The 16,567-nt window shown below is 41.9% G+C and overlaps 1 protein-coding gene across 5 annotated transcripts in view; it reads right to left on the reverse strand.

The window, feature by feature from the left end:
• The window catches only part of NIPBL (NIPBL, cohesin loading factor), a 78,630-nt gene that overhangs the window by 37,478 nt on the left and 24,585 nt on the right, over positions 1–16,567 (reverse strand). For all 5 annotated transcript variants that reach the window (XM_018568260.1, XM_018568257.1, XM_018568258.1 and 2 more), the window contains 8 exons: positions 6,901–7,083; positions 4,785–4,967; positions 3,875–3,946; positions 3,490–3,579; positions 3,164–3,267; positions 2,984–3,070; positions 1,351–1,582; positions 146–297 (listed from right to left, as the gene is read on the reverse strand). In XM_018568260.1, the coding sequence (XP_018423762.1) occupies positions 146–297; positions 1,351–1,582; positions 2,984–3,070; positions 3,164–3,267; positions 3,490–3,579; positions 3,875–3,946; positions 4,785–4,967; positions 6,901–7,083 (1,103 nt within the window). The remainder of the gene's footprint in view (positions 1–145; positions 298–1,350; positions 1,583–2,983; positions 3,071–3,163; positions 3,268–3,489; positions 3,580–3,874; positions 3,947–4,784; positions 4,968–6,900; positions 7,084–16,567) is intronic.

Below are 16,567 nucleotides of genomic sequence, written 5' to 3' on the forward strand. Positions count from 1 at the left end.
CTACCACAACATGATTGGCCACCTACTCATGTGCTCAGTGTTACTACTGGAGGTAAATACGGAAAAATAAGATATTAACACATTCTAAAGGCAACCAATTATAACCTCTCTGGGATGGAGTACATTTATGCCTGTTACACTTCACCTGCAGGATAGTTGTGTCTGTAAGCAGCTGAATTTCCAGCAATTCAGACAAACTGGCCACAATATCACACACTTTGTTGTAGAGCATCACAATTACTCTCTGCTTATGCGTTGAGCACTTGGCGCGTTTAGCTTTTGAACTCATTAGTCCTCCTGCAAACAAACATATCAAGAGGGACATTCAGAACAGTACCACTAAAAACTTTAAATAAGCAACTTAAGCCCAAGCATTTACTACTTTATCTCTACCTTAAACTAAAATGGATTCATAAAAATTATTCTTAAACTTCAGATACAATAGATGCAGATATAAAATATATATTTTGTATAAATGTCCAATACTAACAAAGACACTAGAAAGAGAGAAAGACACTAGAAAGAGAGAAAGACACTAGAAAGAGAGAAAGACACTAGAAAGAGAGAAAGACACTAGAAAGAGAGAAAGACACTAGAAAGAGAGAAAGACACTAGAAAGAGAGAAAGACACTAGAAAGAGAGAAAGACACTAGAAAGAGAGAAAGACACTAGAAAGAGAGAAAGACACTAAAAATAGAGAAAGACACTAGAAATAGAGAAAGACACTAGAAATAGAGAAAGACACTAGAAATAGAGAAAAAGACACCAGAAAGATAAAAAATGGCAATTCTGTAAAGTGATCTTGTGGCTAAGTGAAAAAAACAAAACAAAGGCGAATATTTAAATAAGAAAAAGCTGTAATACTAACCAACTCCCCAGAGGGCGCCAAGTTAAATCACACCCTTGAAGAGCTCCAGGTGCCACTACTATCGGACAGTTCTGGGCATGTCAGATACAGGCTGTCCACTAACCACTGTTGTTCCATCTGCAAGCTGCTATGTCATTATTGTGTCCTGTAATGGTGCACTGGCCGGTGGGATGACCCAGAGAGGGACTTGTTAATAGGCACACCTAGAAGTGTTGGATAGCAGTGGCTCCCAGAACTAAGATTTAACTCACCACTTGACCAAGAGGTAAGTATTCAACATTACAAACATCTTACAACTTCTTTGAAGGTCAAGTATGAACATAATACTGCCATAAAGATCAACAAATCTGGCACCTTCATTTCTAACTTTAAATCTGAATACATCTGTTGTGAGGGAAGTTTACATAAAATTTAGTATAACTAATCTAAGTGGATATTTAAAATAACCACCCAATAAGGAGTATTGTAAAACAGCGGCTCACCTCCATGAGGATCCACCCTATAGACAGGATCGTATTGTGGATATAGCGTGTTCTGTAGGTGGAACTTAGTGTACTGGAGAACACGCTCTATCACATCCTCGATATACACTGCCTTAGGCATACTTGGAGATGTCATGATGTTGATGGCTGTTAAGCAGGAATCAGCTGACTTTGTGACTCTCTCCATAATCAGATCCCGCCACAGTTTCTCTTCATCTTCTGTGTCATTGTTCTACGAGTCAAAAAAACCCCACAGAAAATGTGAGATAATTAAAACAAAAGTAGTTTTCTTCTTTTCCACTTCAATTTGTAATAATGTCAGGACATAATATTAAGTGTTCTTTTCAAATTATAAGAAAACAAGTCAACAGGAAAAAAAACAAAAAACTATAGATCTCCCTCCATGAAGCATTGAATTGGGACAATCTTATAATTTACTTATAACTAGAAATATTACACTTAACCTATAAGCAGATAACTATACTACTATTCTTTAAGAAAAAATAAAATTAAGAAATAGCAATTATCATTAAACACATTATTTTAACTGATCAAACTAAAGTGTTCCCAAAAGAACAAAATATCAGACATTCAAATGTTTTAAATATTTAAGGAAAGCTTAAATGTGACCGGTCACTATAGTCAACATTAAAATCAGGTCCACAGAAAGGATCTGACCCTTGATCCACATTTTTTTCACATGCAGTGAATATACACTATAATATAATTTTAACTACACTATAGTTCTATTTGAGACAACGTTATGCATGTATACATACAATGAAACACAATTCATACTTTATATATGCTTGTAGTATGAGTGAGAATCAAAAAGTAAAGGCAGCTTATAAATTACGCAGTAACCAGGACAGAAGCTTACACAATGCAGCATATTTACATAGCCTGTTGGATAGTTCAACCATGCGCAGTACAGCGCTCAGACTAGTCGAGTGGTAGAAACATGGGCGCTCCGTTGAGAGATTGCACCATCGAAGAACATGCCATAGTGCTCATGCTTTGGGCAGTGGGAGGTAAACTAGTGGATATTTGCATTTGCCATAGTACATGATGACTTGGGATACAGGAAAGTCTGTGCACGATGGGTTCCCAAACCGCTTACTGCTCTGCAAAGCAACTGCGTGTGGAGGTTGCGACCCAGTCCTTGAGACGATATGAAAAAGTTTGCAGTATCCTTGAGAGAACGGTCACAGGGGACAAGACGGGTGCTCCCCCATGACCAGGAGAGCAAAAGAAAGGAGGCACTCCATAGTGGCAGGTTCACATCAGATGAAGGAAATGGTACACACCTGGCTTCAGCAGAAGCTGAAAAGCTTCTTCTCTGCAGGAATACAGAAGCTAGGTGAATGATACGACAAGTGCATCATCTTGCACGGGGACTATATGGAAGAGTGATATGTACAAGTGCTCACAGTTACGTCCATTAAAGTTATCAACATTTATTTTGCCTTTGCTTTTTGATTCTCCCTCGTATTACTTCACAGCTGTGCCTACATTTGCTGGAATAAGTCAGTCAAGCCTTGTGTGCTACCAGGTTACAGTTAATGGTACTCTGTGCAGACTATAGGAGCTTTATCAAGAGCTAATTTACCATTATTACAGCGATTACACTTACATGGTTCAGCATAGATGACAGCTTTGAACCATCCTGGATATTCTTCTCGAGAATTCCCAGTAATTTGACCAGTTTTTCAGAAGAGATCTGTCAGAATGATAAAAATACAAAGTGTTACAACACAAAACTCTGGGGTAACAAATGTATAGCAAATAAGTAACTTATGTGGTCTAACTTTACCTTATTCATGATGCCCATAGCTTTAATTTTAGCAGATTCACTGCCCAGTTCATTGAGCTGATGTTTGCCTAGAAGAAGATCTGCTGGGATCTCCTCATCATCTCCTGTAATAAGAGGCAACAGAGACATGTTACACAATGCAGCCCTGTTAACAGACCCTAACTAGAAATACTGGCTCCTCTGTGGGTTTCCTTCCCATGCTATTGTGCCTGTGTCTGTCACCCAATATCAAGTGCCATTAGAGAGAAAATAATTGTTACCGATGACTTAGTAGCATTAGGAAATTGTTTCGGAAGCACACAAATTATGCACACACTAGATCATACCAAATGTTGTGAAATCCATATCTTCCAAGTTCTCCAAAATATTTTCTACTGCTGATGAAAATCTCTTAAAGGTTGAGGAATCCATCATTTCTGAAAGACGCAAAAGAAAAAAAAATTATAAACTGCACTGGGAAACATCTGTCACCTCGCCACATTACGTTTGTAAATCAGTTTTCGCTTTTTGGTTTTTAAAACATTCCAGCCCCATTATGTTGCAGCAGCACATCTCGGACCTTGTAAAGACAATTTTTTATCTGGCACAACACAAGCTATGCAAACATTTCCAGCTCAAAAAACTATTTCTCAGTTGAATCGGTCACACAGAACCAAAATCTTATGAAAAGCCTTTTGAAAAAAACCTAGCGTTCCATTTCTATATCTTTACCTTCAGGTGTCAGCTTGGGCTCATAAGCTTTCCTCTTTTTCTGCCGTTCTTTCTTCTTTATCTTCCGAGCCACTAAAAGGAAAATAACAACAGGATTATTACTATTATATTCTGGTCTGCTTTCAATATTATACCTCTAAAATCTATTACATCTATTTCTGGTAATGTTACAAGAAAACGGCCAATACTTTTCATTCAACTGTATGTACAGCAAAAACTTTTTTTGATTTTTTTTAACCAGTTTTGGATAGAGTTGGGAAGGATTAAAAACCCTGTCAGTTCATTTTTTTGTCATGTGCACACCATTGTGGAAATCCCAGCTTCACTTTCTGTCCCAGAGCATCAACAGGTATTGCCTTTTTAGACAGTTGTCCCAGGAACAGGTATCTCCATTAGAAGATTATCCCTTACCTTTCATTCTGGGGATAAATCCATTGTGTACACGACTTTGTTTCAATGACAATAGTCATCAGGACAAACAGAGTAGTAAATCTCCCCAATGGAAACACAGACAATTAAAAAAAAAAAAAAAAAACTTGACAGTCTAACCCCTCTCCCTTGGGCCCCGATATCGCGCAAATGCTTGCATTGAGCAAGCGAGAATCGCGGCAAAATCCGCTCCAAAAAGGGTCCTGCTGTAGCGACACACGACCCGCGACAGCAGGACCCTTTGCCCCATTGAGATGCATTGAAGAGCGATATCGCGCGGTAAATAGCTGCGATATCGTGGGAATTACCACGCGATAAATCGCTCAATGTGAACGGGGCCTTAGACCATTTAAAAAGAAAAAAAGAAAAGCTACACTTTGTTACAATGGATTCATTTGCACCCCACCATTGGTTACACAGTGGTAAAAAGGGGTGTTTCATCTCAGTGAACACCACACAGAAAACAAGCATGCAATCTTGCCTTCGCTTAGACTTGGAGGTGGTGGAGAGTCGTCCATGTCAGAATCTTCTGGACTGCGTTCTCTGTAGCGAGTACTGCGCCTGTCGTTACCTCCGCGCCTATGATCACCAGAACTTCTCCTTTCACGTTCTTCGAATTTCCATTCCTGGTCTGCTTTTTCTTTTTTGTGTCTTTTTTTAGAGGCTGAAACAATAGAAAACAGTATTTTATACATGCAGTGGATGTTAGAAACAAGACACAATAAGTGTATTTCTCAAAGCTAAAACACCAGGTTAAATATACTCAGCCAAGTCCAATGAGATTTGAAAAATACAATCACATGACCGAATCAGAGAGCCGCATCTTTGTGTTAAAGTTTTGTAAACCTATTGCACAATTATAATTTTTAGGCTAAGCTAATAAAGCAGCATCAACAGTAAGTATGATATACAAAGCAACACCACACCAGCCAGATTTTACCTAAAGCCCAACTCCAGCCTTTTTTTTCTTTTTATGACAGAGTGGGTAAAGGTTAAAAATACTCTCCAGTTTTATGCTGGCTTGTGGCCTCAATGGAGAGATGTATACCCTATTCTTGTGTCTAGGACAGGGGTAGGCAACCTTGGCTCTCCAGCTGTGCTGAGACTACAAATACCATAAGGCATTGCAAGCCACAGGCACGACTCCCAGAGGGACAGGGACATAGATACCAATAAAAACCTGACAATGGCTCCAACCTCTGTCCACTTTATTCAAATGAAAATAAAGAGGAAGGTATTTAACAAAAAGGTAATGGTTGTCTAAGCAAAATAAATATTTCTGATTGTAGGGCAAAAACTGCCGGCAATGAGGTGTCCCGCAAGGAATGACAGAAAGGGTTGTAAGAAGTAACTATAGGTTCCATCATGTTGCATACAGCTCTTTTACAAATTTACTACGCTTATAACAATATTTTTATTATACAGGATTAATATAGCGCCAGCAGTTTGCGCAGCGCTTTAATTCAAAATGAGTATTTCATTATATTTAATTCAAACCGAGTACATCTTTCTAAGGAACTGTGAACGTGATCTGCTAAAAAACGATCTGCATTAAATGTAGCCACAAGTAAAAAAGTATCTTCATGTCAGCAAAAAAAACAATACAGATCAATTGCCATTAAAGAAAAATGGAGATGGCCTTTGCAGAAATCTCCTTCGGAAAATGCTAGCTGACTGTTTAGATGTTACTAAGGCTTGAACATTTTAAGCCACCGGCTCAGAATAGGGTGCAGGGAATTACTTCTAAGTTTACGCTTACTTGCCAGGTCAGTGACTGAAGTATTAAAGCCAACCAGTGGGTTAAAGTGACATTATTATGAGGACCAGACTTGATTTAAATGCTTTTTATTTCTTCTTTAAACATTTTAGTTACCTCATTCTCTAGTTGTCCCCAAATCGCTAGCCCACCCTCTCTCCCTTTGTGCGAGTGTCTCCATCAGCTAGCCGCCTGCTGAGGAGACATCCATGCGTGTTCCATTCCCGCAGCTCACTATATGTGTCCATAGACTCTGCACACACCGCAAGCCATGTCCCCCGCTCCCACAGTCACACTTTGACCTATGGCTCTTCTGCCTTCAGTACCCTTCCCCAGGAAGTTCAGGGAAAGCAGAGAATCTTCCCGGTCCCGGTGGAGGAGACAACTGACAGCACGTGTGTGTGTGTGTGTGTGTGTGCGCGATTGGGGGTTACAGAAAGGTACTGGGCGGTTTTGATCTTAATGCAGAGAATGTACTCTCTGCAGGTAAAAAAGCACCTAGCCTTTAGTAATACTGTAATATAACAACCAGGTGACTAGTATTATAAGGCCAGCAAAGATGAGATAAATATTATCAATACACATTAAGGACCTGTAAGTGGCCACTCCTCTTAGAAGTCACTAATAAGTAGGGAGGAATACAATCTAGTGATACAATAGAAGATAACCTGCTTTACTGTCCAGGACAGATGTGAGTTTAGACATGGGGCTTTTTAAAGGTATCATTAGCAGAAGTAAACAAGGTCACTGTTTTTTCATAGCCAATGCAACAACATAAATATGCCTTCCCACAAGTTTATAGTTCTTCTTAGGATTTATAGGAAGGCAGCTGAATACTCACGTTCAAATTCTTCTTCGCTTGCATTGTCTTCCTCAGAGCTAATTTCTGCATATTTCGGCTTCTCATTTACAGTGCTGCGTTTGCGTTTGTTCATTTTTACACGTTCACAGAGTGGCATCGATGACTCGATTTCTGCTACCAATTCAGGAGGAAGTTCCTTAAGGACAGACTGATCAATGCCCCCTACAAAATGAAAGGAGAGGCGACATTATTCAATCACATAATACTGATACAAGAGGTCGTTTATATGATACATAAATGCTGCCTGAGAAAAGCTTCTTATTTTTATTCAACAGGTGAATTATTTTCTATAAACTTTACTACAATTACAATTAATTATATAGCGCCAACATATTCTGCAGCGCTGTACAATCATTTAGGGCCAGTTCACACCATATGCAGTTGTAATGCAGTCCGTTTATTTGACTGCTGCAGTCAAAATACATCACAATGCTTTCCTATGGGCTTTCTTGTGCTTAATCCACACCATTGCAGTGTGAATTAGGCACAAGAAAGCCCATAGGAAAGCATTGTGATGTATTTTAACTGCAGCAGTCAAATAAACGGACTGCATCACAACTGCGTATGGTGTGAACTGGCCCTTAGACAAGTAAAAAACACTGACAAGCATCATTAGCATACAGAAACAGTAGGTGAGGAGGACCCTGCCCAAACGATCTTACAGTCTAAGAGCCCACCAATTAGTTCTATACCAGAAATGTAATGTCATTGGAAGGTCAGCCCCATAATCATATCAATACACAGGTATTACTCTGACCATACACTACTTGAATTTCTGCCGAGTGCTGCTGTCAGCAACATTATATTCTAACAAGTAGCTTTTTGAGTCGAGTTTTGATGAAGGAGCCGGGCTGAAAATTGCCAGCCTAAACAGTGATAGATTAGTGGTTAGTGAATTAGAAAATAGTGAAGTCAGCATGTATAACACAGGGCTATGGGCTCTGCACTACATGTGGTGATGTCCTCATGCCTCCGACCACTGGAGCGTAAGGGGGCAGGCTGTGGGTGCTGGGCCCTGGAGTCTGCAGGAGCTGGGATTAGGCAAGTAAAGTCCTTGAGGGCCTGTTCACACCATCTCTGTGCACGGTACCGCAAATGCTGTGCGTTGCAGTGCGGCCAATCACACTGTGGGCAGGAGGGTGTGTTTGGGGTGCCATTCAAACGAATGGGATGCAACACACCTCCCACACTAACGCACAGAGATAGTGTGAACGAGCCCTTACCCAGGTAACCTAAACAAGAAGTTCAGCAGCAGCCCCGCTGCTTGGTGTTCTGTGATTGGATGGGGTTGCAGATTGGGATGTCTATTTATCCTTCCTCCATTCACAGAACACCATGCAGTGGGGCTGCTGCTGCTGAACCGCTTGTTTAGGTCTAGGGTACCTGGGTAAGGGCCCGTTCACAACATCTCTGTGCACAGTACCGCAAATACTGTGCGTTGCCGTGCGGCCGATCACACTGTGGGCAGGAGGTTGTGTTTGCATGTCACTCATTTTAATAGCACCCCAACACCCCTCCCACACTGTACCGCACAGAGGTAGCGCAAACGGGCCCTTACCCAGGTACCCTAGACCTAAACAAGCGCTTCAGCAGCAGCCCCACTGCATGGTGTTCTGTGATTGGATAGGGGGCAGATTGGAATGTCTATTCATGCTTCCTCCATTCACAGAACACCTTACATTCTGTGAAAAAGAATACAAAATACTTCTGAATGGATGAGGTAGAATGCCAGTGCCCTGCTGTCGACTTTCTAATACTCAGAGAGGGCGATTTATCAAAACTGGAGCCGACAAAATCTGCAGCAGTTGCCCATGGCAACCAATCAGCTTCCCTGTTTAGTTTGCTCAGTTAAGGTTTGAAAATAAAAGAGAGAAGTTGATTGTTTGCCATGCACAGCTGCTCCAGAAATGATAAATTCTCTTCAGAATGTGTAAACTTGACATTTGACCACTAGGAGTTCCCCTATGTGTCCCTGGGTGTGAAAGGAATTCCCTATCAGAATCAGTCCCCCGCAGCTCTACATTCCACATTCAGAATGTGTCTATGAAACCATACGTTTTCTGTATAACTGTATTCTCTCACAAAGTTACTGCACCGGGTAGACGGACCATTATGTGAGGAGAGGTTATACATCCTCCACACGGGCGGGGGGCGCTCTACATGAAGAAAGCTCTTCCCTCATCTTGCCAGTATCAGATCCCCAAAACTAGGAGGAGGATGGGCAGGACATCACTACTCTCCCGACTCCATCACTCCCATAAAAATGACTCCCTTAGGGTCACCTTACACATTACAATCTGACTTTAGGTGTATAAAGTCGATGTAGGCCCTAATCTATCCAATTTGTATCTAGCCCGGCCGGTCCTGGCACTGCATCGTTGTTGGTAGCTGCAAGGGAAATTGTACAATCAGATTGTAATGTGTGTGTGATTATAGTGTTGTCACAGATAAAAGGAGACGTGCACTTCTCCTCAATTGTTCTTCAGCATCTGAAAGGAAACCTGTCCTGAAACATATGGAGACTGCCACTACTAGGCTGAAAATGCTCCTTTCCTGGCCGTCGCACAAATCTAATGTCCCCAACACTTTACACGTTCCTGGCTTAGATGGTAGAAGAATGATCATCTGGGCGTTTACTGAAACCTGAACTGGCTGCGGCAGGTTTCTCCCGGATCAGAAGACATCGAAGCCAAGGTCAGCCAGGCAAATAGCATTTTAGAAAACAGGTCAGCAATAGCAGGCCAATAGATTTATCTACACCACAGGTCTTCTTTACAAATATAAAGAGGGAAAGCATGCCAACACATGTCTGTGAAGGTTCTCATTCATCCCGGTCATGGTATATCTGTAAAACATAAGTCAAGGCAACTGGACTTGCTGTATTTTTCTTGAAGACGTTTCACTGGTCATCCAACCAGCTTTCTCAATTCAGAATGACTTGTACAAAAATTATCTGGGAATAAATATGGTGAATGTTGCTCTAATCCACATATTGCATATTCGGAGTCTAGGTGGTGTTATTAACCAGCCCCCCACCTCTACTCAAGCTTGGCTTCTCCATTTTTACATAAATGGCCTCTGTCACACCTCTATTAAACCAGTCCTCCTCCCTTTCTAGGATACGTACTTGACTGTCTTCAAATGAATTACCTTTTTCCTTTAGATGTAGGTATAATGCCAAATCCTGACCAGAGGGTTTGGCTCTCCTATGCTGTGCCATACGCTGGTGTAGCTGCTGTTTTGTTTCACCGACATACAATTCTGAGCACTCCTCACTGCACTGGACTGCATACACAATGTTGTTCATCTTGTGTTTTGGCGTTGGGTCTTTTGGGTGAACCAGTTGTTGCCTCAGTGTATTGCTGGGTTTATTTATGCAAATGCAATCAACACCTGATTGCGATTAACAGATTATGTGGATTGGAGCAACATTGCTCCACAAGCAAACATGTGGGTCCCGAGGTTACACAGGTTGAGAACCACTGTTCTAGCACATACGGTGCATGTTGGGAAATGCATGTTAGCATATCTGTAAAAAAAATAAGTCAAGGCAACTGGACTTGCTGTATTTTTCTTGAAGACGTTTCATTGGTCATCCAACCAGTTTTATTAATTCAGAAAGACTTGTACAAAAATTATCTGGGAATAAATATGGTCAATGTTGCTCCAATCCACATAATTCGGGGACTGAGAGGAGATCAAAGGGAGTTCGTGTACTGAACTCACTTTGATCTCCTGTCACAGAGCCGTGACGCTCGATCGCATGCTAGAACATAGAATGAGACAGAATACCATTAGGGCCTGTTCACACGTCAGTTTTCTGTGCTGACCTGATCCATACGCTCCTGCACTAAAAATGCATCCCAATGTATCCCTATGTGTTTTATGGGCTACAGTTCTCACGTGCGCAGTCCGTTCAGGTTACGACAGAAAAATACTGCATGTCACATTTTGTACGGTCAGGAAACGCAAAACGCATCAAAAACGCACTGCACTGCAGCTAATATACTGACAGCCCCCAAATTTTTTTTATTTTTTTTTATGGAATCCATCCAAAACACAGCAAAAACGCACAGCACTGCTGATCCGCACCTGATCCGGGCCTGGAACTCATGTGAACAGGCCCTTAAACTACAGAATCCAGAGTTTACAGAGCCACCAGGCAAGTAGATAACACCGGCCAGCCAGAACCAGGCCATCAGGCAAATGACCAATCAGGACATTAATATAAAGCATGTTCATTATATTATAGCTGTGCACAGTGATCACAAGTTCATTAAAGTGACACTATACGCAGGAGTTCAATCTTACAAATACATTTTAACTATTTAAAGGAGACAATGTGACAATGAGACCGTCACAGGTCGGCTTAGTAGATCGGGAGGTGAGCGAACACATACCGGCGCTCGCTCACTTCTCGATCCTGTCACGGCTCTCTGCCGTGACAAAGGAGGGGATGGATTCCCCGTTCCGATCCGCCAGCGCTGACTGGCGGAACGGACGGGAGAGGGGGCGGGTACATCTGGCTCTGCCTCTAGATAGGCAGAGCCAGCTGTCACTTATTCAGCTGAGCGGATCCCGGCACAATTGTCAGGATCCGCTGCGGCATCTCAGTATACAGCTCGCCGTATACTGAGCCTAGGGTGACGGGAGGACGCTAGTTTGTGTCCTCCCGTTACCCTAAGGAGAACTATGGGGAAAAGCCTTAACCCCATAGTTCTCCTTTAACAATGGGGGGAATTTATCATAGCAATTGCGTCAGTTTTAGCCTATTAGATAATTTTTTTTTTTTTAAATGTGCAAATCTGTTTAGTCGCTCCTTTAACCATGTGCACCTATTTTGAACAGAGCTTGCACTATTTTTCCAATTGCACGTATTTTGCGAAAGTTCGCAACGGTTTACATCTGCACTTGTCCTGCGGCTGCCCGAAACTGGAGCATCACCTAACAAAACAATCACAACTTAAGAAGCCCCCGTGACCACTTCAAGAAGCGACAGTTAAGCTTTTTGCCTGAAGTTACGAGTCTTCTATCCTGGAGTCTATTAAACCTCGTTTATGAACATTACACAAGCAACATCAATGTGGTGCAAAGTGCATCAAATATATTCCGTGCAAGTTCAAACACTCGCAATTGCCATGATAAATTCTCCCCGAGGTATCTTATATGTGTATCACTCGGCTGTAAATCCTGAAATCATCTCTGAATTGGTGTTGACACTGTCCTTCCTTCTGGAGGGGGGCTACTTTTGTTCCCCATGGTCCCTGTGTGTGTTGTTGTGTAGCCAGTGTTACAAGCTCGCTACCATAATAGACTAATTTCAATACAATTTAGTAAATTAAACGTGACATTGTAGTCCATCCTGGGAGCGAGCTTGGAGTGGTGACTACTTTATAATACACACAAGGACCACGGGGAATAAAAGTAGCCACCCTCCACAGGGAAGGACATTGTCAGCACCAATTCAGAGATGATTTGAGAATCCGAGTGATACACAAGTAAGATGCATATCTGATAACAGTTAGGGTACGCGAATGCAATTTTCTAGATTGAACTCCTGAGTTTAGTGTGACTATAACTCCTGTTATGATGCTTTCCGTAGCACACTTCTAATGGGCTGGATGTACTCGCTGGTTATGGATAAGCCGGCACTGCGGCTATCAAGTTTGAATGGGATTAAGGCCTGGTTCACACCAGGGCGTTTTACAACGCTGATCGACACGCTTTAAAACGCCCAGCAAGTGAAATCCCATACTTTCCTATGGGCATGGTTCCCACCTGCGGGTATTTCAGCGAGTAGGAACGCCCTGAAAAACGCCCTACGCTCAAAGTAGTACAGGAGCTCCTTTGGGCGTTTTTCCGCGCATTTCCATTGGTATTCCCGAGTGTGGATCGGGGTTAACAAAGCGGTAACCCCGAGCCACACTCATGAACCCAGCCTAAAGATGTTCACAGACATTAGATTATCGACTGATACTGTAAGGACTTTTTGTTTTGTTTTTTGCACCCATGTTTCAGGCCTGAAAATTACTTCATACCCCCAAACCCCATTGCACGATATTAGTGCAACTCTATGAAAACCCAAAATGTATTTAAAAATGCACTTAAATGCCCCAAAACACAATGAAATACCCATTTGTTTTAGATAAAATATAAAAGATGAGGCTACAACAAGTAAATAGATAACCAACATGGCTAAGTTAAAAATTGTGTGCGTCTGTAAAACAAACAGAATGCAGTACCCCAAAAAGTCCATAGACGACGCTTTAAAAGCCCCCAAAGGTCATCAGTTTAGAGATGCGCATAAAGAATTATTGCTCTCACTCTGGTGTGTGCGGTGATAGCCAACATGTGTAGCACAATCGACGTTTTCATACATAAGCGCACCAGACACGTGCTTACATGACGACATGCGTGCTGACAGGGGTGGGGGGGACTTAAAAAAAATGTTTACATTATATTTACATTTACTATTTTAAAAACTTTTTTTAACTTTAATTGCTATCACATAGGGGGCTTACAAGCCCCCCATGTGATAGCAGATTGGTGGTGACAGATACTCTTTAAAGGTGATACTGGAGGTCCAAAAGACCCCTAGTATCACCTTTCCATTCTAAATAAGCTATTAAACTGCAGATCGCACTTCAATAGCTTATTGCTGGGCTCCAGGAGCCCAGCAATGACAGCTCAGGGACCGGAAGTGATGTAATATGCGTCACTCCTGACACCCGTGATGCCGGTTCTGGACCCGTAGGAAGGGCCGCGGAGCTCGGGAAACACGGTGGATCGTAGATGCGATCTAGCAACAGCTAAGTCACCAGAATCGCTTCTACTGTGATCCCGTCATGGGTGGTGAAGGGGTTAATTAGATTTTTCCAAACATTTAATATTTTATGCCATCACCCAATATTTCAAACGTGTAATATTGCCTCTATAATCAGACTTGATTTTAACATAATCTGTCTCATGTTTGGCACTGTCTTTGTAGTTCATATGATATTGTCATCTGTCATCTCATTGTGTACTTTATATATCCGTTTTTTAAAATTATTTTTAATAATAATACAGATTTAACTTTCAGGCTAGGTTCACACCTGGATGACTCCTGACTGCGCAGCAATCGTGCACAAAATCGCACGGATTGCCAGTCGGTCATCGAGTCGCCCACCACAGCTTATTGCGCTGTGGGTGCCATTATTTTCGAATGGCACCCGTCACGCTGTGCGGATCAAGCGGTTTCCCGCTGCGATTCCGCCCGTGCAATTAAACATGATTCAAAAAAGCTGTGTGTCGCAGCGCGAATGTAACCCCATTTAAATCAATGGAGCCGTGCGGCGACCGCTGTGTGCACTAGCATACGATCATGCATCCCAGGTGTCGCTCAGGTCTGAACCTAGCCTGAAAATTCTTTATGAAAAAAATGCTGAACTTCCTGCAGATTGTCCCTTATTCTGCCTTTTAAGAGGTCTATAGGAAGGCCTTAGAACAAGGACAACCATATACATTTCTGGGCAAAAGTGATGTCAAGTTAGCTCTTTAAAAACAGCACAGGCTGACATAACACTGTCTGGAAGTTAAAAGCCAAAACTAGGGATGCACCGATATATCAGCCGCCGAAACATATCGGCTAAGAATTGAACTTTTGGCACAATGCCGAAAGTGCCATTTTACTGCCGATACATCGGCGCATCCCTGCTTTCTTTCCTCCCCACTGGGCGCTGCTCTGTGTGCCAGCGGGGAGGAGAGAAAGTGTGACAGTGTGACAGCCTGCCGAGCGCTGCGAGCGGTCGGCGTCTCTCCTCCCACACCGCTCAGTCTCCTATCACAGAGCAGCAGGGCGGTGTGGGGGCGGAGACAAGCCGCGCTGTCACAGGAGGCTGGGCTCTCCTCTCTACACCGTTCGATCAGCCTCCTGTGACAGCATGTCAGAGAGAAGAGCAAGGTACACATACTGTGATCAGTGATCGTTGAGTGTTTGTAGATAATTGAGGACATGGTATGTTAACTATACCCTAACTATATATGAATGAATGGGAAGTGATCTACATCACCCCCATTCATTCAAAGTTGTAGTTAAAGTAAACATACTCTGTCCTCAAGTTATCAATGAACTAGAACACTCAGAGGATTCCTGTTTATTGATAACAGGGGACACAGAAAAAGAGAGATTAAGGACTTTGTGTTCTCAATCTCTCTTTCTATTTTAAAATGGAAATATCAGGGGTCTGTTGAGACCCCCAATATTTCCACAAAGCCCCTAAAAGTAATGTTAAAAAAAATTATTTAATAAAAAATGAATAAAAATATAAAAAGTTTATAAAATTACATTTGTCTCTTTATTTTACAATTTATATTACTCTTGGCTATAGTAAGGCAACAGCAACTGAGAAAGTTCTCTCAGGTACCTTGAAAAACATAAAAAACATATAAACTTAAAATAACAAATCAGACCCAAAGCTCTCAAAGAATAAATTCCCTATGCTCACTTGTTTACGAGCGTCTCTCGGAGGTGGCAGACTGCCCAAAGACATACAATAACTTCCTAATCTGACTGTAAAAAGTCAACAATCATCTTATATGAATGGGTAAAGGTCAGGTCATTACTGTTCTACATCCCATTGTACAATTCCTGCACCATGTTAACAAAAAAAAAAAAAAAAAAAAGCTTTGCCGCAGGTAATAAGTCAGGGGTGAGGAATTACTGTTGTCTGACGCCTGTGACATGCAGTTCCGGGTGTCGGCATGTGTTTTTTCTACATTTAACCCTGCTTGCCCAATACGAAGTAATATCAAAGTAAAAATTTATTACAATTTTCAAATTTAAAAACTAAAAGATAATATAAATAAAAATATGAAAAAGTAAAAAATAAATAAAATCAAAATGTAAAAAATTAAAACCAACCCCGTCATCTGCATGCAAATAAATGCACATGTAGGGCATTGTGTGTGCGCTGAGTGCTGCCCCCATTCCACTGTGTGCCATACTGTGGTAGTGGGGCAGCAGCGCTCTCCAACACGCACAATGTGCATTAAAGGGTAAGGTCACTCCCCCTATATTTACCTTTCGGTAAGGGTGTGCAATCTGTACCATGTACTGCCGTCCAGTGCAGCCCTGTGCCATGTATTCTGAATCACACTCACAAATTGTGAGCACTTGGTATGCGCCGTCACCTGACCGCGCTGACCAATGAGAAGCACTTCTCAGCCTGTTAAATAGGGCTTTAGTTAAGATTATTTTTTGTTCCACGAGGGACAAGCAGATTGGGCCCATGCTTTAGTACTTGCAGGCCCGGATTTCCCACAAGGCCACCGAGGCCCGGCCTCGGAGCTGCAGAGCGCCGAGGGGCGGCAGCGGTGACCTTGTGGGGAAGTTGCGAGGCGCCGGTGTGAGGTGTCCCGGCGGCGGAACTTCGCCCACCGGCTCCGTAGTGTGCAAACAATAAGATAAAAATTATAAAAAAGTAAATTATAAAAAAGTAAAAGTAAAAAGATTAAAAAAATCTAAAAAAATTAAATTGATTAAAAAATTAAACAAATAAAAATGTACAAAAATAAGAAGAATTAAATAAAAATAAAGAAACAGTAAAAAAAAATTTTTAACTAGCCCCGCCCCAAGGCCAGGTTCCACAATACATGCACGCCCCAT

The sequence above is a fragment of the Nanorana parkeri genome, unplaced genomic scaffold (genome assembly GCF_000935625.1).
Source record: "Nanorana parkeri isolate BGI_ZX_2015 unplaced genomic scaffold, ASM93562v1 scaffold1163, whole genome shotgun sequence".
Taxonomy (NCBI): domain Eukaryota; kingdom Metazoa; phylum Chordata; class Amphibia; order Anura; family Dicroglossidae; genus Nanorana; species Nanorana parkeri.